This window comes from Dermacentor variabilis, chromosome 5 (genome assembly GCF_050947875.1).
Source record: "Dermacentor variabilis isolate Ectoservices chromosome 5, ASM5094787v1, whole genome shotgun sequence".
Classification (NCBI taxonomy): domain Eukaryota; kingdom Metazoa; phylum Arthropoda; class Arachnida; order Ixodida; family Ixodidae; genus Dermacentor; species Dermacentor variabilis.
In genome coordinates, this window is record NC_134572.1 from 169178551 (window position 1) to 169205860 (window position 27310).

The following is a 27310-nucleotide window of genomic DNA, read 5'->3' on the forward strand; positions in this document are numbered from 1 at the left end:
AAAGCCATGTGACCTGGCCGCCTACCTTGCCCTGTTCACCAGCTGTCGCTTGTCATCGGGGTTGAGGCTGGCGAGCTGGGTCTTCCACTGCTCCGGTGTGGGGTGGGTGGCATGGGAGGGGGGCGTAGAGAGGTGTGCTCCGAATTCGTACATCGTGGTGGGAAAGCGGTCATTTTCTCCCAGATAGCGGGAGAATCTGTTCAGTACCGTGCGCTCGAACACAGCTTGCCCGCACACGAAGTACGAATGCACGGATGGGACGGGGGTTTCGAATGCCCAGGGTCCTGTTCGGTTTTGGCAGCATGGTCACTTCGGCGTATTTCCGCAGGGCGGGGCCGCCGGTGTCCCAAGCTCATGTCGATGTGTGAGAGGGGACTGTCTATTGCTTTGTCGGCAAAAATTGCGTAATTTTTCGTTTTTATTCGCGTCTCCACCCGGAACCTGCTCCTCATTAATAATAAACAAAAACACGTCTCCGATGGCAGGATTTTAACCAGAATCCCCATTCGCAATATCAATGTGCTGTAGCCATGAGGAGAAAGGCGCAGGCTTCTAAGATATATATTTATATCTAAGTCTCAGCGTTACAGCTCTTAGGTCGTGACACTTTGAGGTGACTGAAATGCTCAATGAGGCGTGTGGACGCGCGATCGCCTCTAAGAGTGCTTCATTGCTAATTTCCGCCGTTTCCATTCTTCGCTCCGCGTGGCAGCTGTCGCTTGGAGACCGTTTAAAACCCTCACTTGCGCTATAGTGAAGCGATAAATAATAACAAGTTTAGAGCGGGTGTAGGTCCAAACAAGGGTTCGCTTATACACCGATTGCCAAACTGCGTGAGATCTGAGTGAGCTTTTTAAACACTGTACTTTGGCAAAAGTGTTCGGTTTTTAGAATAGCGAAAAGACAGCGCCAGTGCCCGAGTGACGCACGCGGCTGTCTTCCACGTGCTCTGCAGGCAGCGGGCTAAGGACGTCCTGGAGATGGTCTCCCTGGATACCATGACGTACCAGGTGTTCGACATCCCGCCAGTCACCTACGACGTGTACATCTCGACATTCGGCCGGGCCGACGCCAAACAGGTACACGTTGGCATGTGAGGAGGACAGGAAAGACACAACGGACATAAAGTGACGCTAAAGAGAAATGTATTTGAGCTGCATTTGTAAATTACCGACTCCACAATAATACATGTTTTAAGGTTTCAAAGGTAGCACTGTAACTCGCACGGAAACGGAACGAAAGACACAATACGACGGACAAAACGCCGGCATTTAAACTGACCGTTTTATCAGGTAAACATTTGTACGTGCCTTTGTGAGTTATAGCGCTACCCTTAAAACATGCTTATATTAAACAACTTTACTGTTCTTCCCGACCACAGCATTAAAGAAACCATTTCCTTACTTTGAGAGAAGCCTCGTTAAGCCAGAAAAAGGCGCAAGAAATGACAGACTGGTGGCGACGCCACCTCGAAGTTCCTGCACTAGCTGGGCGTGACGTCATGAATTTGACGGCACCCAATCGGGCCTGGATTACCTTTTTCTCGCTGACGATGAAATACATTGTATTTTAAAAAAGACAAGAACTTGAACAGGCAAGCTTAAAGTTTCGAGAACTTGTGACGTTACACAGAAGTAACGGCGCCCTGATTTCGGCGCGAGCGATAATTAAAAAAAAATGGCGAAGTTTGACCTGATTTTCTCTTCTGATAATCAACCTGTAGCCCTTAAAATTAACGAAAATGAAGATTTGAAACAATAATTTATCAGTTCAAAAGGATTCAGTGTTTCTTTATAACGTTTACCGCGCAACAAAATTACAGTGCGCGAGCATCTTTGCATTCCGCCGAGCGAGCAATGCGGCAGGCATGGCCGGTTATCGAACTCTCTACCTTGTACGTCCGCCTTGAACACACCAGAGAAGTAGTGCAGGACGTAGTACGCTTGGCTCATGCGGCACCTCTGGTTCAGCGCTCCATCTTGCACGTACAGGTGCTGATCCAAACCGAACTCGGCGATGAGGAAGAGTGCCAAACAGAAAACATCGAGCTCGTGGAGAAATGGACTCAGCAGCCTCCTCACGACTACAAGGGCTTCGGCGTAGGTAAGAGCACAAGTCGCGAACGCTCTTCTAGAGAAGGACCGGCAGAGTCACTTTTGACTCCAGGCGCAGTGTTGACGGCCTGACACGGTGTTTCGTCTTGCCTTGGCCTCCTGCCGAGCGAATTCTCACTAGTGGTTTATCATGGTTTTCGGGCACTGTTGTCTTGTGATCGAACGATTCCACAGTGCGCCCGCCACATTCCATGAAGATGGCATTACTTCACATATAGGTAAACCTTATGGCAAGGTTTGTCTGGTAACCCTAAATATTGACACGTGTACTTTAACCGGTGACCACATTTCACCGCATAACAAATGTTATCGCACAGCGCAGGACGCGCCTGCATGTATGGGAAGTTTCTGGAATGCTATCGATGCTTCCCTCCTCTGTCTGTCACCGAATCTTGTGTGATCTCATTGCATGTATGCGCAACGCGAACAACGTAGAACTTTGTGGAAAACACGCGGGTCCCAGCGATTACTCTGGAACATTCGACGACTGATGTATAAAAGCTGACGCGCTTGACCCACTGATCAGATTTTCGACGATCGCGGACTGTGTTCGCCACTGTCGCCGTTCTTTGAGTATAGCATATTTGTTTGAGGGGACAAGTTCGCCCAATAAGACGCTGGTTTCGATATTCAAATTATTGCTGCTTTCCTCACCGCCACTACTACGTGACATCTGGTGGAGGTGCTTTGCGTTCATGTACCGGATGCCCCCACAAAGCCGCGACAAAAGCCCGAACACGAAAGACTTCACCAAAGTCAACAAGAACCAGCGCGGCAGCCGCAGGCTGCAAGGAGTGCCCCCGGAGCACGGACTTTTGCCTGAGACGAGCAGGAAGATCGTCGCCCAGTCAACCCCACTGGCAGCCCCAGCGTCCCCCATCGTGCTGTAGCAGCCCAAGGAGCCTCCGACATTCCGCGGTTCAACTTTCGAGGACCCGGAAAGCTGGCTTGAGACGTATGAAGCTGGAACCGCATGGCGCGTTTTTCGCGAGCGAAAAACGCGACGGTCGGCAAACGCCCGCGTTGCCGCCGACGCGCGAGCACCCGTACGAAAAAAGGAGCGGCGCTATCGCGCCGCGTTTTCCGGGTTGCCCGACAACATAACTCTCAACGACATGTATTGTCTCTGTTACCGCATATATAATATGCCCTTAAACTTACAGAACACTACAATAAAAATAATCTGAGTGTAATTAGACAGCGACATTTCTTTCCGAAGTGCATTTATCAAGCTTAATTTCAAGCAGCAATATCGTGTGCGAAACTGCGACTATGTACCTTCCGCATGCTGAGAAGCCGCTGCTTGTTTACAACTTCACATATGAAAAGGAGGGTCGGCCGCTTACTACCGAGCAGAAGAGGCGATTGCTACTATTAAGGGGGATGCTGATACTGAAGCAAGAAAAAATGCGGGTCAGGAGGTGCATGTGGGTGCGGCCTGCCTGGTTGAGAAGAGAGCGAGCAGCATACACTGGCAATATTATTAGCGAATTGTCTTGCCAGTATTAGCGATGAGACGCGACGCTTCTCCACATTAGTTATTAGGGCCTCGTTGAAGGTTGCTTTGTTCATGTTAGGTGAACACGATGCGCGAACCAACACGATGCGCAAAAGAAATCACGGTAGCACACGTTTTCCTTGACGCGCGCGCCAGTTCTGCCGAGAGAAAAAAAAAATTCCGCCAAGGAGGTTCCGTCGAGATGCGCAGAGAGCAGGGCCATCTGGTGGCAAAGAAAGAACCAAAATGCCACGTGACTAAATGCCACGTGACTTGCTTGAACTCTGATTGGTGGACGCGCCGCGCGACGCGATTTTTTCTACTCCGAGCAGCAGCACGCGGCGGCGCGATTTCGTGACGGATCATGCTGGGCACGCGTCAAAATGACGCGCGCGTCCCACCATCCGCGCGTCAATCGCGCCTGAAATCGCGCCATGCGGTTCCGCCTTGAGAGGGTCGCTACGTTTAACAGCTGGAACAGCGACGACAAACTGCGACATGTCTTTTTCGCATTGCAAGACGCCGCCAGGACGTGGTGCGAGAACTGAGAAGTCAGCTTAACGACCTGGGACCTGTTCCGAAGTGGCTTCCTGCAGACATTCAAAAGCGTCGTACGCCGAGAACGAGCCCAATCACTACTAGAAACCCGACTGCAGCTGCCTAATGAGACGACCGCGATTTTTACAGAAGAAATTAGCCGCCTGTTCCGCCACGCCAACCCGGAAATGTCCGAGGAGAAGAAAGTCCGCCTACTGATGCGTGGTGTAAAGGAGGAACTTTTCGCCGGAACGGTACGGAGCCCACTGAAGACCGTCGACGAGTTCCTTCGCGAGGCCACTGGCGTCTAGAAGACACTGGAGATGCGGAACCGGCAATTCAAACGCCGCACGAACTCTACAAATTACATTATGCAAAAAAATAAGAGGTGAGGCGGGCAGACAGGACAAGAAAAGTGGACCCCAATACGAACACTGGCTATCAACTGAAGGGAGCACTGAGGCGAAAAAAAGAAAAACAGAACTCATCTGCGCAAGCCCTGGAATGGTATCACCACGTGTCAGTCGGGTACATGTGCCGGTCTATGTTAGAGATAACTGTTCAGGCACTTAATCTCTTCCTTATGTAAAGTAATCGAAGGCTGACTCACGCACGCACTTCTACCATTACAGATATGTCATGCCTCTGCCATAAGACACGTATCATCATTCTTATGCCTGTACAATATCGCGCATTCATCTAACTCTGGCGTACAGTTACAATCTTGGCAATGTAGGGAAAGATTAGAAGGCGATCCACCGGTTAACGACCTTTTATGTTCCTTTAGCCTCTGATTGATACACCGCCCCGTTTCTCCTGCGTAGAACTGGCCACAGCTAAAAGGGAACTTTATAAACCACACCCATACGACAGTCAGTAAAACAGTTATTCTTATTGTGCTTCACTGGACAAATATCTGTTCTTTTTTTTGCCTTTTACCTGCTCCTTTTTCCTCTGCACGGCAGCGCATATCTTACCTAGCTTATTAGGAGCAGTGAAAGCAACAGTGACATCATACCTACTTGCAACCTTTTTAAGCCTGTGCGATACTGAATCAATGTACGGAATACCCACTACTCTTTTTTTGCTATTACTGCTTTCTGTAATCACGTCCGCCCCCCTCGAAACCGACTTCTTTAGGCATTCAGCCGCAGTGGCCACTGCTAGGCTAGGATAACCTGCTTCTAATAGGCGTCGCACCTGTGCATTAAAACTGGCGCTCATTTTATACATGCAGGATCTGGTGAGTGAAGACTTAAGGCACGACATGGCAATTCCGTTTTTTACTGCTTTTGAATGCTTGGATTGAAAGTTTAACAACGGCTTCGAAGATCTTCGGGAGTACTGCCAACAAACGTGACTTTGTTCGAAGACCAAGGAAATGTCTAGAAACTGAATTGCGCGTCGCTGAGAAAATATTTTTTTTTGCATGACTCCTTACCTACTAGCTCAGCTTTTTGTAATTAACGCCGGATTTCAACACTGGCCACCGACGATCTACGTGAGACTATCAGAGCGGTCGTACGGGAAGAGCTGCAGAAGTTCTACTCAAGGTCGCAGTCTCAAGTGGATTCAATAGCCTAAATCGTCAAAGAGGAGGTTCAGTGATCCCTGGGAGTTCCTGAGGTGCAACCACAATCACTTCAACCCCAGCCGGAATCGATGACCTACGCCGCGTTTCCCGTCGTGAAGGCACCCCCCCCACGACCACGCCAGGGCCCTCTAACGCCGTAATTCCGTCGTATACCGCCGCCGCCGCCAGCACGCCCACTAGTCGCTCAGTGCAGCTACGCGAGGAAGACGGACACTTGGCGAGCCCCCGACCAGCGCCCGCTCTGCTATCACTGCGGAGAAGCCGGCCATTTGTACCGCCGATGCCCATACCGCTACTTGGGACCGGGAGCGTTCGCCGTCAATGCGCTGCGTCCACACTGCAGCTTGGAGAGCGCCCGCGTGGCATCGCCGACTACCTCGCCGCTACTCAGTCCTCGACGACCCTCCCGTTCGCCATCACCAGGCCGCTACCTGTCGCCGCAGCGCCGACCATACACTGGCCCAGCCTGGGACTGCTCTGCGAGTCCATAACCGGAAAACTAAAAGCAGCAACCGATGGAGGTGCGGTTGCTGTTCGTCGAACTGACGAAGATCCTACGCCGCCGACGAAGACACATAAGAACGAAACACCGCCGTCCCGAATAATTCTGGAAGCAAAGAATACGCCGACGAAAGACGACCTGACGACGCCACATACCAGCCACAGGTCAACACGACGCATCCGTGATCCGACGCCAAGCTAACTGTAACGTAAGACAAAGAACCACCGACCTCGAGACGTGCTTCTCGACGACCACGCAGTCACAGTCTACACAGGGGCCGATTGCTCCGTAATGAGTGGACACATCGCCGACCAGTTGAAGAAAGAAATTAAAACTGCATGGAAAGGCCCTCAAATTCGGACCGCTGGAGGACACCTCATCACGCCGACAGGAATCTGCACGGCAAGAATTACCGTTCATGACCGGACTTACCCTGCCACCTTCGTTATCCTCCAACAGTGTTCACGAGACGTCATTCTCGGCATGGACTTCCTGAACCAACACGGCGCAATCATCGACCTGAAGTCGAAATCGATAACGCTGTCGGAAGATCAAGCGATACCGCCGGAGAGCTCTCGTAGTCACCACGCCCTTAGTGTGCTCGAAGATCAAGTGAGCACTCCGCCTCGCTTCAGCATTATTTCCGTCGGCACTGAAACACCCGTTGACGTAGAAGGTGTCATCGAGGGTGACCAACGCCTCCTGCTGGAGCGTGAAATTTGCGTCGCAAAAGGGATTACTCGACTGCACGGAGGTAAAGCGCAAGTGATGCTAACCAGCCAGGAGTTCAAACACATCAACAAGGTCACGACAATCGCGTACATCGAGGAAATTGTGGAAACCAGCAATGCCTTTGTCCTCTCGGATTCTGCCGCATCTACATCGACGGCCGTAGTTCCCGAACCAGACTTCGCCATCAATCCAGCAAGCAGCAACAGCTCAGAACTCTACTCCGACTATACAAAGACTGCTTTTCGACGTCATCGAGGATTCGACGAAAACCAGTCGCAAAGCATCGCATAATGACTGAAGAGTGCGCTCGACCACTCCGCCAGAGCTCTTACCTAGTTTCGACGCGAGAACGTGAAGCTATAAGGCACGAAGTCGATGAAATGCTGCGAGACGACATCATCCAGCCGTCAAAAAGCCCGCGGGCATATCCTGTAGTCTTGGTGAAGGAAAAGGACGGAACCTTACGCTCCTGCGTCGATTATCGTCATCTGGACAAGATCACGAAGGACGTATACCCCCTCCCACGGATAGACAACTCATCGGATCGGCTCGGCAACGCTAAATACTTCTCGTCGATGGACCTCAAGTCTGGCTATTGGCAAATAGAAATCGAGGAAAGAGAGCGCGAAAATACCGCCTTCATCACCCCAGACGGCCTCTACGAGTTCAAGGTTATGCCATTTGGACTGTGCTCGGCGCCTGTAACGTTGCAGCGCGTGATGGACACGGTTTTAGCAGGATTGAAGTGGCAGACCTGTCTCGTTCACTTGAATGACGTCGCCGTCCGCCGGAAATTTCGACGATCACCTTAAGCGGCTTGCGACAGTACTGGAGGCCATCAAGTCATCAGGGCTCACTGTGAATCCGGAAAAGTGCCGCTTCGCTTACGATGAGCTTCTGTTGCTAGGCCGCGCAATCAGCAAATGTGGTGTCCGCCCCCACTCGCAAAAGACAGCTGCCATCGCTAAGTTCCCGCAGCCCATCGACAAGAAGGCAGTGCGCAGATTCCTTGGCATGTGTGCCTACTACTGGCACTTTGTCAATGATTTTTCACGCATCGCTGAGCCGTTGACACATCTAACCAAATGTGATGTCGAGTTCAAGTGGGAAACGCCGCAGGCCAACGCATTTCAAGAACTCAAAAGACGCATACAGTCGCCGCCGGTACTTGCGCACTTCGACGAGGACGCCGATACCGAAATTCACACTGACACCAGTAGCCTAGGTGCCGTCCTAGTCCAGAGCAAAACGGACTTAAATGGGTGATAGCTTATGCTAGCTGCTCGCTGTCGAAAGCGGAAGGCAATTATTCTACGACTGAGAAGGAATGCCTCGCCATCATTTGGGCTACAGCAAAATTCCGCCCTTACCTATATGGCAGGCCATTCAACGTCGTCAGAGACCATCACGCGTTGTGTTGGCTAGCTAATTCAAAAGACCCTTCAAAACGGCTGGCGAGGTGGAGCCTCAGACTGCAAGAAAATTCACACGTGTACTTCTTTATCGGGTGACCACGTTTCACCGCCCAATAAATGTTATCGCACAGTGCAGGACGCGCCTGCATGTATCGGAAGTTTCTGGAATGTTATCGATGGTTCCATCCGCTGTCTGTCACTGAACCTTGCGTAATCTGATTGCAGGTCTGCGCGACGCGAATGGTGTAGAACTTTGGGGAAGACACGTGGGTCCCAGCGATTACTCTGGAACATTCGATGACTGATGTATAAAAACGAACGCGCTTGACCCGCTGATCAGATCTTCGACGATCACGGACTGCGTTGGCCGTCTGTTTAGGAATGATCAAATCCTTTATTACGAAATTTCGAATGACAACAGCCATTTTCGCTTGGTTGAGAAGTCCCTTGGTCCCGTCGAGGGAATGCAGCACCCGGCCTAGTACTCCTCGCCCTCGTCGATGTCCTCCTTTGGGTCCATGCCAACCTCCTCGTAGACCTTCTCGAGGGCGGCCATGTCCTCGCGGGCTTCGGAGAACTCTCCCTCTTCCATGCCTTCAACCACGTATCAGTGTACGAAGGGGCGCTTGGCATACATGAGGTCGCACTTGTGGTCCAGTCGGCCCCAGGCCTCGGCGATGGCTGTCGTGTTGGACAACATGCAGACAGCACGCGGGACCCTGGTCTGGTCCCCGCCGGACACAACGGGAGGCGGCTGGTAGTTTATGCCTACCTTGAACCCTGTGGGACACCGGTCGAGAAGCTGGATGCTACGCTTGGTCTTGATGGTTGCAATGGTAGCATTGACGTCCTTAGGCACCACGTCGTCATGGTACAGCATAGAGCAGGCCATATACTTGCGGATCGCATTTGACCATCTGGTTGGCCGGCTCGAAGCATACGTTGGTAATCTTGGCTATGGTAAGCTGCTCACGGTAGGCCTTCTCAGCGGTGATGATGGGAGCATATGGGACCTGTTGGAAGTGGATCCTAGGATAAGGTACCAAGTTGGCCTGAAACTCAGCCAAATCGACGTTGAGTGCACCATCGGAGCGGAGGGAAGCAGTGATGGAGGAGACAACTTGACTAATGAGCCCGTTCAGGCGGGTGTATGAGGCTCATTCAATATCCAAATTGCGCCGGCAGATCCCGAAGATGGACTCATTGTCAACCATGAAGGCACAGTCAGAGTGTTCCATGGTCCTGTATGTGGTCAAGATGAAGCTGTATGGTTCAACAACAGCAGTTGAGACCTAGGGTGCAGGGTAGATGGAAAACTGGAGCAATTGGACTTCTTCTCATGGTCAACCGAAAGGCGCTCCATGAAGAGAGAGGTGAATCCAGGGCCAGTGCTGCCGCCAAAGCTGTGGAACACGAGGAAGCCCTGTAGACCCGTGCACACGTCTGCCAGCTTGCGGATACGGTCATGCACCAAGTCGACGAGCTCCTTGCTAATGGTGCAATGGCCACTCGCGTAGTTGTTTGCAGCGTCCTTTTTGCCACTGATTAGCTGCTACGGGTGGTAGAGCTACCGGTAAGCACCAGTTCGCACCTCGTCAACAACTGTTGGCTCGAGATCATTGAACACAGCTCGCGGGACATAATGGCCGGCGCCAGTATCGGCGAAGAAAATGTTGAAAGAATCATCAATCCCACCGGACAGCTTGTCGCTGGGCATCGGCTTGCTCGATGGTCCGGCACTACGGTGGACTACACGTCGCTGACAGGCTCGGCATGTCTTGACGTAACTGGCTATGTCGGCGGTCTGGAACATTCTGGAATGTTATCGATGGTTCCATCCGCTGTCTGTCACCGAACCTTGTGTAACCTGATTGCATTTATGAGCGACGCGAATAGTGTTGAACTTTGTGGAAGACACGCCGGTCGCAGCGATTACTCAGGAACATTCGACGACTGATGTATGAAAGCCGACGCGCTAGACCCGTTGATCAGATTTTCGACGATCGCCGATTGTGTTCGTCGTTTTCGTTGAGCATTGAGTGTAGGCTGCTTTTTCTGGACACAAGTTCGCCCTGTAAAGTTAGTTTCGTCTTCCATAGTGTTCTTTATACGTCACTACAACGTGACAATATGACATCACTGTAATCTACAAGTCCTGGCGAAAACACGCTGATGCGGATTGCCTATCACGCACACCCATTGACCCACCGCCGTAAGAGTACGAGGATGACGACGCCTTCCTTGGAATAGCAAGCGCGGAAGACTTCGTTGAACAACAACGAGCAGACCCGGAGCTAAAAGGCCTCGTCGAGTATTTAGAAGGGAATACCGACGTTGTCCCTAGGTCGTTTAAGCGCGGATTGTCTTCGTTCACGCTTCAAAACAACCTACTCGTGAAGAAGAACTTCTCACCAGTCCGCGCCAACTACCTTCTTGTTGTTCCGTCCCCGCAGGGGCGTCTGCGTCAGCAGGCGTTTGGTGTGTTGCGACACCACGTACCCGAGCACACGAGGGTTGAACTCTCCCGCGTGTAGCCGTGCGCGGCTTAGCCGGGTCCGGGGAAAAGGGGATCCTGGGGGTTGAGCCAATGCCGGGTGTTTTGACCTTTAAGGCCCCCCGGCGAAGGCAACACACCTCTCCGGCCTCGGCTTCACATAGACGGCACCTCCAGACTGACCCACCTGGAGGAAATCGGCAGTCGCCTTTTCCTGTCCTCCTCTCCAATCTTCGTCTTCCTCTGCCACTTTTCCATCTTTCCTGTCTTCTCTTCACTTCCGTATTTGCTGGCGGCAAGGGTTAACCGTGTGTAATATATCCAGTCTTGGGTATATATATATATTAGGTTATAGCGGCGATGCATGGCTGACGTCTGCAGGTATGATTTCCAACCTAGTAACGTCCCCTAGTTGGGCTCGAAGGTGGGTGGCTACCATCGCCGCCGAATTTTCCAATGTTTAATGGCAAACGCTTCCCCCACTCCAAGATCGACCTCAAAAACGAGGGCGCACCGAAGCAACATTTCACTTCGAATTGAAACCAAACCATGGCACCTTCCCAAAGTTCCATGTCCTTCATAGTGTAGGCAACACAACCATTAGAAGACTATCGCCTTTCTTAGTATCTAAATGCCTATCAAACACGATTGGATCAGGCTACAAAGCATCAAAAATGGCAAGCGGAGACCTCCTCCTCGAACTAACAAAGAAAGAACAAATCGAAAAAACCGGTGAATTGACAAGTATCGGTGATATTAATGTCACAATTTCCCCACATCGCTCGCTGAACACCAGCAGAGGAGCAATATCAGAAGATTTCTTGAACTTCAGTGACGAAGAGCTCCTTGAGGGATTCCAGGAACAATATGTAATCAAGGTACAAAAGATAACACTTTGACGAAACGACCAACAGATCCCCACAAAACACGTAGTACTCACATTTGGTTCCAGTACTGTGCCAAGCTCACTCGATGCAGGCTACCTGAATATCAATGTCCGACCATACATACCGAACCCGAGGCGGTGCTTCAAGTGCGAGAGGTTCGGACATGCATCAGAATCATGTAGAGGAAAGGAAACATGCGCGAAGTGTAGTGCCAGCGGCCATCCATCTGACAACTGCAATGCTCCCGCACAATGTGTCAATTGCAAGGGTGATCATCCAGCTTACTCACGGAGCTGCCCTTGCTGGAAAAGAGAAAAATAAATAATTGCAATAACTGTAAAGGATAAGATTTCATTCTATGAAGCGAGGAAAAGGCTAGCCCACTTACCTCAAGTAAGCTATGCCAGTGTGGCGTGGCAGGGGGCAGCGCCACACCGGCCTCAGGAATCTACAGGGTCCACGTCCGGTACCCCTGTAGAAACCCCAACCGCCCCCTTGGTGGCTGCAGCCAGTGCTGCTCCATCAGCAACGAAGACGAGCCCGCAGACAACCGTGCCGCAGGGCCCGAAGTTGAAGCGTACCCCACAGCCCGAGACGCGCGTCTCGGTGCCTGGCTCTCGATCATCCAGTGCCTCGGAAAAGGCGATGGAGGACGATCCTAAAACCCCGACGTCATTGACGCCACAAGACCCGCGCTCCTTGGAGCGCTCACAGAAGGAGAAGCATATTATACCTTCGCTGAGAAAGGGAAAGGTAAGCTGAACGGTTACCGCCCTTCATAAGAGTAATCAGCTTTTAAACACATGTCACCTGCAATTTGTAAGCTCACACTCATAAGTAATCTTTTTCTTCAACTCCGATAAGATGGCTTTCATCATTCATAGGAATTGCAGAGGACTAATTCACAATCTAGGTGACATCAAAGACATCATAAATAAGTTCTCACCAGTTGCATTCTGCCTTCAAGAAACGAACCTGGCTACCAAACATGCACATTTTCTTAAAGGTTTTACTGTCCTAAGGAAGGAGCGCGAGCACTCCAGCCGTCTGTCAGGAGGTGTCGCTATTGTCGTCGAAGGCGGTATCCCTACACGGAACGTTGTATTAAATACTGCGTTTGAGGCAGTAGCTGTCACCGTTTTATCTTTAAAGACTGTCGCCATATGTTCGTTGTACATCCCTCCCCATACCCATTTCACAATTCGAGACATAGAAAATTGAATTGGCCGGCTGCCGGAGCCTTTTGTTTTAGTCGGAGACTTTAATGCTTGCTGCACTCTTTGGGGCAGCGATAAGAATGACCAAAGAGGACAACTTCTCGAAAATTTTATCTTGACAAATACCATCTGTTCTTTTTTTTAATTCAAGCACGCCAACTCATTTTTCATCGAGTTCACGTACTTTTAGCTGCATCGATTTAGCATTTTTCTCTCCCGACATTTTTACCGATTTTAAATGGGATGTACTGGAGGCTTCATATGGCAGTGATCATCTACCTGCTATAATCAACCTCACCTCAACGCTGCCCATTATATCTGAGAAACCGCGCCATTGGAAACTACAAATGGCAGACTGGTCTGTTTTCACAGAAAGTGCCAGGCTGGAGGAGCTTACTTTAACAGACTTAGATATTGACGAAATTAATGAAAAACTTACTAACCGTATTATTTCTGCAGCTTAAAAGGCCATTCCATAATCTTCTGTCATTGTTCGGAAAAAGCTGAATCCTTGGTGGACACATGAATGCACCGTAGCAAAAAAGCAGCAAAATAAGGCCTGGGGAATCTTACGCAGATACCCAACACATAACAACTTTCTAAATTTCAAACAAGCCAAAGCGAAAGCTCGATACATTGGAAGACAAGCGGAAAAATTGTTTTGGCAGAAATATACATCTACAATTGTTAGCACCGTCACATCCAAAAGGATGTGGGAACAGGTCAGGAAGTTTAGGGGGACTACTCATCATACACGATACCCATACTTACACCTTCAGGCACTCAGACTACACTACAAGAACAAGCGAATATACTTGGGGAACATTTCTATAATATCTCTAGCTCGACTAATTATTCAAACACGTTTTTAAAATACAAACTGTCAGCAGAAAAGGAGAAGCTACCAACTGCTTCGATGTCAAAGGATGAACACAACGCTCCATTCACGGTACAAGAACTTAACAGGGTCCTCTGTGCTGGCAAAAAAACTGCAGTAGGTCCTGACCGGATCCATTATTCCGTGCTTGCACACCTGTCCCAAGCATCCGTAGATGCTCTCCTTAAATTTTTAACAATGTATTTGAATCTGGAAGCATGCCAAAGTTGGAAAAACGCAATAGTTGTGCCTTATTTAAAAACAGGTAAATCCCCCACATCCCCAAGCTGCTTTCGACCCATTGCCCTGACAAGCTGCTTGGCGAAATCGTACGAAAGTGTCGTAAATGCGAGATTAACTTTCACGCTTGATTCACAGAACTCTATTGATTTTCCCCAGTGCGGCTATAAAAAAGGGTGTTCAACGACAGACCACCTCGTCCGACTTGAACACGAAATACGTGAAGCATTTTTACACAAACAGCACTGCCTGGCAGTGTTCTTCGACCTAGAAAAAGCGTACGACACCACGTGGAGATTTGGAATCTTGCGTGACCTCGCCGCGTTAGGAATCCGTGACAAAATGCTAAACTGTCTTGCTGATATTATGTCCAACAGAACATTCCAAATCAGTCTAGGCACTGTGCTCTCGCGCACATTTATCCAAGAAAACGGCGTGCCACAAGGCTGCGTACTTAGCACAACACTCTTTATAGTGAAAATGAACTCTGTCAACAGTCATTCCCACCTCTGTTAGGCACTCCATATACGTAGATGATCTGCAAATAGCGTGCCGCGCCTCAAACTTACGAACATGTGAATGGCAGCTTCAGATAACAATAAATAAACTAATGGAATGGGCTGAGAAAAATGGCTTCCGCTTCTTTACTCAGAAAACTGTTACAGTGCTTTTTTCGCAAAAACGAGAATGGTACTTAGACCCGGATGTAAAATTGAATGATGTCGCGCTGCCGGTAAAACAAGAATATTTATTTGTTTATTTATTTATTTTGTGATACTGTCAATCCCATCAGGGATTTTTACAGGAGTGGGTTAGAAGGGTCTGTAGACATTGTAGTACAGGCATTTACATAAGAATACACAAGGGTGCTTAGTAAGTGTAGAGTTTCATGGACCTATGTTAACAGCAATAGGTATGGCAAAACATAACGCACAAAGAGCTTATTTCAATTACATATGATGCTTTGCAAAGAGATAAAAAGGAAGAAAAGAAGGATAAGCATATGGTTATACAATTGATAGCATCATCCATCATTTCACATCACACATTTCCAAAAACATTTGGTGATTAATACAATGATAAAGACAATGTTGATAACATCATGTAGTTGTGATTGACAGCACTGTTGGGCCAACAAATTCAACAAGTTTGTCAACAGTGGGCTGTGCGACTACCTTCTGGGCTAAAGCATTCCAATCGTGAACAGCTCGTGGGAAGAACGAAAAGCTGAATGTATTGTTGGTGCAAGAATAATCTTGGAGTGTAAGGTGATGCTTGTGACGGGTTTCTCTGGATGTGTTATAGGAAATATAGGTGTTAGAATCCACATGAACCTTATTATGCAGGATGAGATACAAAAATTTGAGTCGGTACAGCATCGCACGACTGCTTAGTATGGGAAGGCCGATCTCGGATAGCATCTGAGTAGGCGAGTCGGTGTGCCGAAATCGGTTACAGATAAACTGCGCGGTTTTTCGCTGGACAGCCTCAAGAGTGGCGATTTGATTTTGGGCAAAGGGAAACCACGCCACGTTCGCATATTCTAAGACAGGACGTATGATCGTAACATAGGCCAAGAGCTTGGCTTCCTTCGTAGAGTATCGCAGGGCCCGTTTTAAGAACATAAGCTTTCGCATCGCTTTGCTTGCTACGTGTTCTACATGAGCCGACCATCCTAAGTCTGATGATATGATAACGCCCAAGTACTTGTAGTGAGTAACAGTGTTAGTGAAAGTATAGTATTATCACAGCCGCATGAAAAAGTAAGCTTGGATTTTTTTTGTTACCGACATTGAAACTGTTTTTATCGAAGTTGATGGCCATTTGCCAGTTTTCACACCATTGGACTATCAAAGAAAAATCCTTGTTAAGACTAATTTGGTCTTGCCGGTTTAGTACTTCTCTATACAGGACGCAGTCGTCTGCAGATAACCTAATTTCGGATTCAATCTGATTAGTTATGTCATTTTTTAACAAAAGAAACAGGATAGGGGCTAAAACGGAACCCTGAGCTACACCAGAAAGTACTCCCACGGTTAGGTTAGAAAGTTAGGCTCCCACGCTTCAGAAGCGTGGGAGCCTAACTGAACAAACTGGCGGCGGTCAGATAAGTAATTGCTAATCCAACGAAAAATTGGCCCATCTCCTAGTATATGTTCAAGCTTTAGAAGTAGTTTAGCATGACAGACAAGATCAAAGGTCTTTGAGAAGTCTAGGTAAGTTACATCTATTTGTTTCTGGTAGTTAATTGCTTTGGCGAAATCGTGTAGTATCTCAACGAGTTGGGTAACGGTATACAGACCCGTCCTGAAGCAATGTTGGCATGGATGGAGGACATTGTTTGCCTCAATGAAATGTGTAATGGATTTTAAGATGATATGTTCCGAGATTTTACAGCATGTACATGTGAGAGAAACATGCCTATAGTTTGACTGACAAGAAATATTGCCCGATTTGTAGACGGGCACTATTTTAGCAATTTTCAATTCTGCTGGGATACATTGTTCGGAGATTCATTTATTGTAAATAAGGCATAAGTATTTGCTTACAGGCTCGGCATAATGTTTCAGTAAACATTTTGGGATTCTATCAGGACCGTTGCACTTTTTATCGTCTAAATTTAATAATAGTGTGAACACGCCTGCTTCAGTTACGACTGGAGTGCGCAGTGTTTCGTTGTGCTTTATATTTTCTGGGCTGTAAGCATGCCTAATGCCATTGTCGGGGGAAAATACGGAATGGAAGAATGTGTTAAACGCTTCCGCTTGTTTCTTTTCTTCTGTCGGTGATAACGGTTTTGTACGATTATCGTTGTGCCTGACATAACGCCAGAATTTCTGGGGTGAGTCTTTGATAAAATTGCTAAGCGTTGTACCGCAGAAGCGCTGTTTTCCTACCTATGTTGCTTCCTTTAGTAGTCTGTTAACGAATTTATTTTTTGGCAGAAGTCTGTAACTGGGCATAATTTGTTAGATTCCCGCAACCTTTTTATTCTACGTTTTAAATGAATTACGTCACGTGTAATCCATGGGTTGTGCTTGTTGGTGTTCTTTTGTATATGTGGGACAAATTGCCTTAAACAGTGCATAACATGTGCTTTGAACAGCAACCAAATTTCGTCGATGTTGGCCGAGCCCTTTGAGATTAGCTCGTTAAAGTCGTAGTACTCGTGGGCAAAGTAGGTCATAATGGCGTCATCGTCTGCTTTGTTAAATGCGTACACGCGCTTTCTAGTGTTATGCTGGCGGATTCGGTTTGGAATTGTGAACGTGCAAAAAACCATGTGATGATCCGATAGTCCTTCAAGAATATCGACTTTGTTATCTTTTTTGGAAAAGAAATCGCTAATAAGGTCTAAAATGGAGCCTGAAGTGCCCTGGACACGGGTGGGCTTGGATACTATTTGGGTCAGGTTGAAGGTAAACAGAAAGCTCAGCAAGGTATTGTTTGTTACATTGGATGGGCTCAGAGAGTCCCAGTTAATATCTGGAAGATTAAAGACTCCTCCCATTATTATGGCGTTCCCCAGCATCTGTTGATACATGTACTCTAGAAGCTGCTCGAGATACGATACTTCGGCTTGGGGCGGTCTGTAGACGGCGCCAGCATAGACGTGGGTCTGGCTCAGCTGAATTCTACACCAGACCACCTCAACACCAGGGACATCTGGCATCACTGAGTAATTTATGCCTTGACCTATGAGCAAAGCAACACCACAGCCTCTAGTTCTGTCTTTTCGAACAATGGAGTAGCCCGGAGGGGCTACTTCATGGTTTGTGATGTCAGCATGCAGCCATGTCTCAGTCACACAGATAATGTCAGGTTCAAGAGCGATCAGAACCGCCGATCAGAACCGATCAGAACCGCCGTCGACCAGAGTCGACGGCGGTTTCGAGTTCGCGTGGCTGGTCCGTTGTGCATGCTTTCGTTTTTTGCAACTTCCACTATGTCGTCCGCTTGATCATCCCAGGTGTACAGGCGATTATTTATTTTGACTTTATCGTAGGACAAAAAAACTTTCTATTTCTGGTCTCGATGTACTTTCATTCTTTCCCATAGCTTCTTTCTAATTTGTCTTACTGCAGGCGAATAATCCTCACTAATTGAATATTCAGTTCCTTTTAGCTTTCTGCAATTGCTAAGTATGTTAGCTTTATCCCGGTAGTCAAATAACTTAAAATGACAGGTCCGTCCTTGGGATTATCAATCGTTTGTTTTCGCCCAGGACGGTGGATTCTTTCGATGCCAGCCGTTTTTATTCCTATTGTATCTTCAAAGATTTTTTTCTCAACAGCATCGAGCAGATCTTGGTGGCTCTCATTTTCGATTTCCCTAACACCGTATACGACAAGATTAGACCTGCGGCCTCTGTTATCTAATTCGTCGACTTTCTTAGTCAAGAACAGTACCAGGTGATCGAGTTTGTCAACCCTTTCCAAGCATTCCAAGATCTGCTTCTCCATTTTGCCTATGTTTTCCAGCTTTTTATCTATCACTCCAAGTTTTTTATTGGTCACCAGTTTTTCATTCTTTATCTCTTGGATGTCTTTTTCAATCATTTTGAGCTGCTCTTCAATCGTAATGTCACCGGGCACAGGATTAGCCTCGACGTCCCCTGCCAGCAACAACAGGAACCGCAAGAATTCGACAGATCACAGAACCACTCAAGCAAAGCGTGTCGGCACGGCAGCAAAACAAGACAAACATTACTGCTACGAAAGTATTTGCCGAACCGCTTCCTCACCTTGATGGTTAACGTGAATGGATTCGACCGATGCATCTCGGCACTGCTGCCGCGCCCACTGAAGGATCCCTCGCAGAAGCAGATCCTTAAATACCATTCCCGTGACGTCATCGTCTTGTGCTCTGATAGAGTTGAACTGGTCGGGGTCAAGTAGCCTCTGGCACCATCTGGTGTCCGACGATAAGACCAGTCACGTCCCGGGATATCAGGTAGGCGGAACAGTTGCGTCGACGCATTCCCTGGTGAAGGTCCGGTTACAGTGAGCAGCAAACCAAGCGCAACCTGGATGGCAAACACGAATGGATTTGACCGATGCATCTCGGCACTGCTGCCGCGCCCACTGAGTATAAATAAATATAAATTCTTGGGATTAATCTTTGACAAAAAACTAACTTCCTAGCCCACATTAAAACACTAAAGATTAAGGCGAATAAAGCATTGAATATCCTGAAAGTTTTATCTCATAAGCACTGGGGTTCCGACCGAACGTGTCTTTTACGTATTTACCGGTCTCTTGTTCGTAGCCTTTTAGGCTACATCTCCATTGTTTACGGCTCAGCCAGACAGTCCTACATCCAACTACTTGATCCAGCACATAACTTTGGACTGCGACTGGCAAGTGGTGCCTACAGAACTTCACCTATTCAAAGTTTATACGTCGAGTGTAATGAACCCGCCAGCGCAGAGCATTACTCACTTTTTCTTACGTACTCAGAATTCAGTCATCACCGCAACACATATGCTACAACATCCTCACACAATGCAACTCACGCCTACACTATACAAATAAACCGAACATGATTAAACCGCTTGTCCTGGGATATGAGGAATATGTTCGGTATTACGACATTCCTTGCGAAGTCCTCCAGATTGCCGGAAAGCCACAGCGTTTGCCCCCGTGGTACAATTTTGAACCGTTATGTTACTGGACATTGACACATTTAAAGGAAAAAGACACTCCACGCGAACACATTACACAAGATTTTGGTGCTCTTCAGGACAAACGTCAAAATCACATGGAATTCTACACTGATGGCTCTAAAACGAAAGAACACGTGGGTGTGGGGATCGTAACGGAAAATTAGGAAAAAGTATTCGATTGCCACAACACGCCTCTGTTTTCACGGCCGGAGTTCTCGCTATATGGGTTGTTGTTAAAAAGATTATCGCTGATAAACACAAAAATGCAGTCATATACACAGATTCTTTAGGCACACTGAATGCTCTACACCTGAAATCTGAGTGTGAACCCCTGATTGGAGAAATTTTAAACATGGTGGGTTTTAACCAATACGGGAGGTGAATTCGTTTCTGCTGGGTCCCAAACCATGTTGGGATACCGGGTAACGAAGCAGCTGATAGATATGCATTGATGGCAGCGCAAAAAGACATTAAAAACACAACACTCCCATATAAAGATGGCATCCGTGCAATTAGAAAAGCCTTAACGGTAAAATGGCAACGCGAATGGGACCGTTGTGCCGACAACAAGCTACATCTCACGAAATCCATAGTTGGCGAGTGGAAGTCATGCTATCATCAGGAGCGGTTCATCGAAGTAGTTTTATGCCGACTACGCATTGGGCATACACACCTCACACACAATTACTTACTTACGAAAGAACACACACCAACATGCGAGAAATGTCAACAGCCACTAACAGTTATGCACATATTACTCACATGTACGCAGATTGAAACACACAGGCGAACACTTTTGCACAAATTATATCAACTACACATACCTTTACACCCTGTTCTAAGTTTAGGTGATGATCCGCTAGTACCATTATGTGACGTGCATAAATTTCTAGAAGACACTGAATTTTTACATATAATATAGATTATGAACACGGCTTTTTCCTCCATAAACTGGATTTTAAAACACCTCGTGTTTGGCGCAGCATAGCCTTAGCTGCTTTTGCGCCATTAAACCCCCATTTAACTAACTATCTTGTTGTTCTTTCGGCGCTTTGTCCAGAAGTACTGCACGCCCTACGTGACGATCCGACCGCTGGGCACCTCGGTTTATCCCGGACGCTATCGAGGATACAAGAAAGGTATTACTGGCCGTGCCTAACCGCCGACGTCTCCCGTTACGTCCAGACATGCCGAGACTATCAGCGACACAAGACAGCACCGACAAGGCCAGCGGGATTACTACAGCCTATCGAGTCTCCTTGCCGACCTTTTCAGCAGATCGGGATGGATTTGTTGGGGCCGTTTCCTACGTCAACAACCGGAAATAAGTGGATCGTCGTGGCGACGGACTACCTCACCCGCTTCCCTGAAACTAAAGCTCTACCGAAGGGTACGAAGCCGAAGTGGCAAAATTTTTCGTCGAGAGCGTCCTGCTGCGACGTGGTGCCCCAGAAGTCTTCATCACCGACAGGAGAACGGCCTTTACAGCAGAGCTAACCCAAGCCATCCCGCAATACAGCCAGACAAGCCACAGGAGGACAACTGCCTGCCACCCGCAGACGCATGGTCTCACGGAGCGCCTGAACAAGACCCTCGCCGACATGCTAGCAATGCACGTTGACGTCGAGCACAAGACGTGTGACGTGGTCCCGCCGTACGTAACCTTCGCTTCACGGCGGTGCAAGAAACTACGCAGATCACCCCGTTCAAGCTGGTTTGCGGCAGGAACACGACGACGACTTTCGATGCCATGCTGCCGCACGTCACCGACGAAGAGAATCTTGACGTCGCCACCTATCTCCACCAGCGCGCCGAAGACGCCCTACAGCTCGCCCGCCTACGGATCAAGAACCAGCAGTGTACCGACAGCCGACACTACAACATCCAATGACGCTACGTCGTGTACGAGCACGGCGGCTGTGTTTGGGTTTGGACCCCTATACGGCGACGAGGACTTAGTGAGAAACTACTGCGTCGCTATTTCGGACCGTACAAGATCATCCGACGCATTGGCGCACTGGATTGTGAGGTCGTGCCAGACGGCATTTCACTATCACAGCGGCGCCGCTCACGCTCTGAAATAGTCCATGTTGAGCGACACAAGCCGTACTACCAGCGCTAATGAACTTTGGGACCTTAGGCTAATGAACTGTGGGACGTAAGTGTCATTTGGACTTTGTTTCTGTTCGTTTTTTCGTAACTTTTGTTTCATAAGTGTCCTTTGGTGTTTCGCTCTCTTTGTAGCATCGGGACGATGCTTTTTTAAGAGGGGAGTAATGACACGTGTACTTCTTTATCTTTATCGGGAGACCACGTTTCACCGCCCAACAAATGTTATCGCACAGTGCAGAACGCACCTGAATGTATAGAAAGTTTCGGGAATGTTGTCGGTGGTTTCATCCGCTGTCTGTGCCTAAACCTTGTGTAATCTGATTGCATGTATGCACGATGCGAATAATGTAGAACTTTGTGGCAGACACGCGGGTCCCAGCGATTACTCTGGAATGTTCGACGACTGATGTATACAAGCTGACGCGCTTGATCGGCTGATCAGATTTTCGACGATCGCCGACTGTGTTCGCCGCTGTCGCCGTTCTTTGAGTATAGCGTGTTCTTTTAGGGCACAAGTTCGCCCAATAAAACGCTAGTTTCGTCATTCCCAGTATTGCGGCTTTCCTCACCGTCACTACTACGTGAAAATATGCTTAATTAGACCAAACACTCCGCAGGGGCGTCTGCGTCAGCAGGCGTTTGTTGTGTTGCGACACCACGTACTCGAGCACACGAGGGTTGGCCCCTCCCGCGTGTAGCCGTGCGCGGCTTAGCCGTGTCTCGGGAAAGGGGGATCCCGGAGATTGAGCCGATGCTGGGTGTTTGGACCTTTAAGGCCCCCGGCGGAGGCAACACACCTCTTCGGCCTCTGCTTCACATAGACGGCACACCCGAACTGACCTATCCAGGTGAAATCGGCAGTCGCCTCTTCCTCTCTTCCTTCTCGAATCTTCGTCTTTCTCTCTCACTTTCTGGCGTTTCCTGTCTTTTTCTCTCTTCTATTTACTTCCTTTCTCCTTCGCGGCAAGGGTTAACCTCGTGTGGGATAGCCACGGAACCTTGGTTATAACAGATTTGGTTATAGTAGTGTCGTACAGCTGGCGCGTGCAGGCCGTCTTTTCACGTTTCTGCAGCGTCCCCTTGTTGGGCTCCTTGGTGGGTGGCTGGCGGCGCTGCCGAATTTTCGCATATATCTATGGCAAGTTCTTTTCCACCACTTCCTGATCGCCTTCATAAAGGAGGGCGCAGCGAAGAAGTTTTCAAGTTTTTTTGCCGAAACATTGACAATTTTCGGAGATTTCATGTAATACATTCAGAGAAAAAAGAAAAGGCAGCGAGGATGATCTGACCTTTTCTGGTTGCAAAGACACTTACTTAAGCTCTTGGCCCAGGTTATAATGTCTCCAAGTTGGCAACTGGCGACCTCCTCTTAGAACTTCGTGATAAGAAACAGCACGAAAAACTCTCTAATCTAGTATCTTTCGGGAGCCTTCCAGTGACAGTCACACCGCACCGCACAATGAACACCACCCGCTGAGTCGTTTCCGATGCTGATCTCATGGAACTGACTGAAGCCGAACTACTGGAGGGCTGGAGCGATCAAAATGTGATAAATATCAATAGGATAAAGATCAGGCGCGATGACAAGGAGATTGAAACAAAGCACCTAATTCTAACTTTCGCATCAAGTATGCTACCTGAGACCATTGAGGCTGGGTACATAAAGATCTGAGTCAGACCGTACATCCCCAATCCTCTCCGATGCTTTAAGTGTCAAAGATATGGCCACAGTTCACAGAACTACCGAGGCCGCCCGACTCGCGCTACATATAGTGCCCAAGAGCACCCATTTGACAATTGCGAGAATGCTCAACACTGCGTGAACTGTGATGGGGAACACGCCGCGTACTCGCGGTCCTGTCCATCATGGAAAAAAGAGAAAGAAATAGTCACACTCAAAGTTAAGGAAAACATATCGTTCAAAGAGGCACGCAGGCGGGTAGCATACCTGACAAAGAACAGCTTTGCCGAAGTGGCGCGTCAGGGGGCAGCGTCACAACGGCCTCCGGCGGCTGTCCTACCCACAAGCAGTGAGTCGGCAGTTACGCCATCTGCCCCCGCGGCGGCTGCAGCTAGCGCTGATCCGCCAACCCAGCAGGAGGGACCATCGACCCCGAAGGTGGGCGCAGCCAAGGTAGGCCCAACCTCTCCAGCCCCTTCCAGCGCTGGCAACAGCCGGCGCAGCCAAATCCTTCAGGGAGCCCCATCGAATTCCGGGCTGGAGAGCTCAGGGGTCTTGCCTTCCGAGGCAGGACTCTCTCGGAAAACTTCTCGCCCGCAAGAGCGCGTGTCCGGCGCCTCACATGAGGCAATGGACACTACACCTATACTCACGGCGCACCAAGCGCCTAAGGAGCGGCGAGGCTCCCTCGAACGCTCCAGAAAGGGCTGAACTTCCGTTACAGGGCCTTGAAAGAGCTCTGTAATCTAATCTCTGTAATCTCTATAATTACTACTTCTGTTTCTGTACACACAGCACCCATTTTACTTCCAATATGTATACACAAATTATTCAATGGAACGTCAGAGGTCTTCTTAGAAACCTTGATGATGTGCAAGAACTCATCCACGAACACAATCCAAAAGGGCTGTCTTTACAGGAAACACACCTAAAATAAGAACACAAACTTTCTCCGACAGTATATAACGTTTCACAACGATCGCGATGACGCTGTCGCATCATCGGGCGATGTTGCCATTGTTATCCAAAAAATCATTGCGTGTCAACGTTTACAATTGCAAACGCCCCTTGAAGCAGTGGTGGTTCGAGCTGTTCTCCTAAACAAACTCATCACTATTTGCTCGCTTTACATACCTCCACATTACAAATTAAAGAAATATGAATTTCAGTCCTTTATAGATGAATTGCCAGAACCTTATGTTGTTCTTGGCGATTTCAATGCTCACAGCTGCCTGTGGGGCGACTCTCGTATAGAGGCGCGAGGTCGTCTCGTTGAACAGTTCCTTTTTTCTTCTGGCGCGTGCCTGTTGAATAAGAAGAAACCCACATATTACTGCCTTGCAAACAGAACCTTCTCTTCATTTGACCTTAGCATAGTTTCCCCATCTATACTGCCTGAACTTGAATGGGAAGTTACCAAAAATCCTTGCGGGAGCGACCACTTCCCCATACTGCTAAGATCACCTAAAGAAAACGAATATCCACCACAGGCTCCTAGGTGGAAGATTGATACAGCTGATTGGGAGAAATTCCGAACTCTCACTAGTATCTCATGGGATGGCATGTCTTCGTTAGGAATTGATGCTGCAGTGGAGTATTTTACAGCGTTCAAGGTAGATGCCGCATCTAAATGCATATCTGAAGTAAGTGGCTTGGCATGGAAAGGCGTGTCGCGTGGCGGAACGAGGAATGTAGAATCGCTCGTAGGAAACAGAACAAAGCGTGGGGGTTGCTACGCGCTTCTTCCACTGCAGGTAACCTTCTCAACTTTAAGAAAGTAATGTCCCAAGGCAGGAGAACCCGCCTACAGTGCAGAAGAGAGAGTTGGCAGAAGTTTTTATCGAGTATCAACTCGTACACAGATGAGGCCAAAGTCTGGAACAGGGTTGATAGGATAAGAGGGCGACAAACATAGTCCCCCCCTTTGGTAAACGCACAAGGCGATATCCTGTAAGATCAGGCAGACTCACTTGGGGAGCGCTTTGAGAGCGTGTCAAGCTCAACCCATTATTCGCAATCCTTTCTCAAATACAAACAAATAGGAGAATGTAAGCCACTCATAAGAAAATATCGACAGAATGAACCGTGCAACCGTCCTTTTAGTATTGCCGAGTTGAGAGCTGCCCTGAGCGCATGCAAGAGCTCTGCACAGGGATTTGACGGAATCATGTATGAAATGATCAAAAACTTACACAATGACACCCAAGTTACACTACGCGCACTTTTCAACACTACTTGGGCTGTAGGATACCTTCCAACCGCATGGAAAGAAGCCATTGTGGTCCCTGTATTGAAACAAGGCAAAGACCCTTCCTCAGTGGCAAGTTACCGCCCAATAGCCTTCACAAGTTGCCTTTGTAAGGTATTTGAAAAAAATGATTAATCGGCGACTCATCCATTTCCTTGAGCTCAACAATATGCTCGATCCTTATCAGTATGGCTTCAGATAAGGGCGGTCGACAACCGATCATCTTGTGCGCATTGAACGAAATATCTGCGATGCATTTATACATAAACAGTTTTTCCTATCGATATTCCTTGACATGGAGAAAGCGTATGACAGGGCATGGCGTTACGGGATCTTGAGAGACCTGTCGGAAATGGGCATCCGTGGAAATATGCTGAACATAATTGAAAGCTATTTGTCAAATCGTACCTTCCGCATAAAAATTGGCAGCCTATTATCGCGACCTTTTATACAAGAAACAGGTGTACCTCAGGGCGGAGTACTCAGTTGCACTCTCTTTATCGTTAATATGAACACACTTCGTTCTTCAATATCACCACCCATTTTTTATTCCGTCTACGAGACGATATACAGATAGCTTTCAAATCCTCCAACCTTACAGTGTGTGAAAGACAGGTACAGCAGGGCTTAAACAAGGTGTCCAAGTGGGCAGACCAAAATAGATTTAGAATCATCACCCCCCCCCCCAAAAGTTCCTGTGTTTTCTTCACAAGAAAGAGAGGTCTGGTCCCAGATCCTTGCGTAGAACTGGGCAGACAACAAATACCTGTGAACAATGAACACAAATTCCTAGGTGTAATACTTGACTCGAGGCTTACTTTCATCTCACATATAAAATGTCTTAAAGTCAAATGTTTTAAAACAATGAACTTACTTAAAATCCTATCTCACACAACATGTGGTAGCGACAGGAAGTGTTTACTGAATCTTTACAGGAGCCTAGTTCGATCACGACTTGACTATGGTGCCGTGGTTTATCACTCTGCCACCCCGAGTGTGCTAAAGATGTTAGACCCCGTTCACCATCACGGTATCCGCCTGGCCACTGGCGCATTTAGAACTAGCCCTGTTGAAAGTCTATATGTAGAGTCAGACGAGTGGTCACTCCATTTTCAGCGAACATACGTCAGCGTCACATATTTTCTCAAAGTGCGCTCTAATAAAGAAGATCCGTGTTTCACAACTGTAAACGACTTGACCTGCGAAACATTTTTTTGTAATAGACCCTCCATGAGACTTCCTTTGTCACTCTGTGCAAGAGAACTTAGCGAAGAAATGGACGCCCCAGTTCTCGAACATCGCCTAATGCCTCCAGCTAAGCCATTACCGCCCTGGGAGTGGCAGGCGATAGATTGCGACGTGTCCTTTGTACAGGTAACAAAGCACGCACCTGACCTCGAAATAGCTATGCATTTCCGTGAACTTCAATCGAAGTACTCGTGCTCAGAATTCTACACAGATGCGTAAAAAGCACATGCTGGTGTATCTTATGCTGCT

The 27310-nt window shown here is 48.2% G+C and overlaps 1 protein-coding gene and 1 pseudogene across 1 annotated transcript in view; one reads left to right on the forward strand and one right to left on the reverse strand.

Moving 5' to 3' along the window:
• Window positions 1-27310, forward strand: part of LOC142583707 (cytoplasmic dynein 2 intermediate chain 1) — a 114870-nt gene that overhangs the window by 29930 nt on the left and 57630 nt on the right. Inside the window, exons 10-11 of the mRNA XM_075694194.1 lie at window positions 956-1079; window positions 1992-2103. Coding sequence (XP_075550309.1) covers window positions 956-1079; window positions 1992-2103 — 236 coding nt within the window. The remainder of the gene's footprint in view (window positions 1-955; window positions 1080-1991; window positions 2104-27310) is intronic.
• LOC142583329 (tubulin alpha-1C chain pseudogene) lies at window positions 8871-10109 on the reverse strand (annotated as a pseudogene).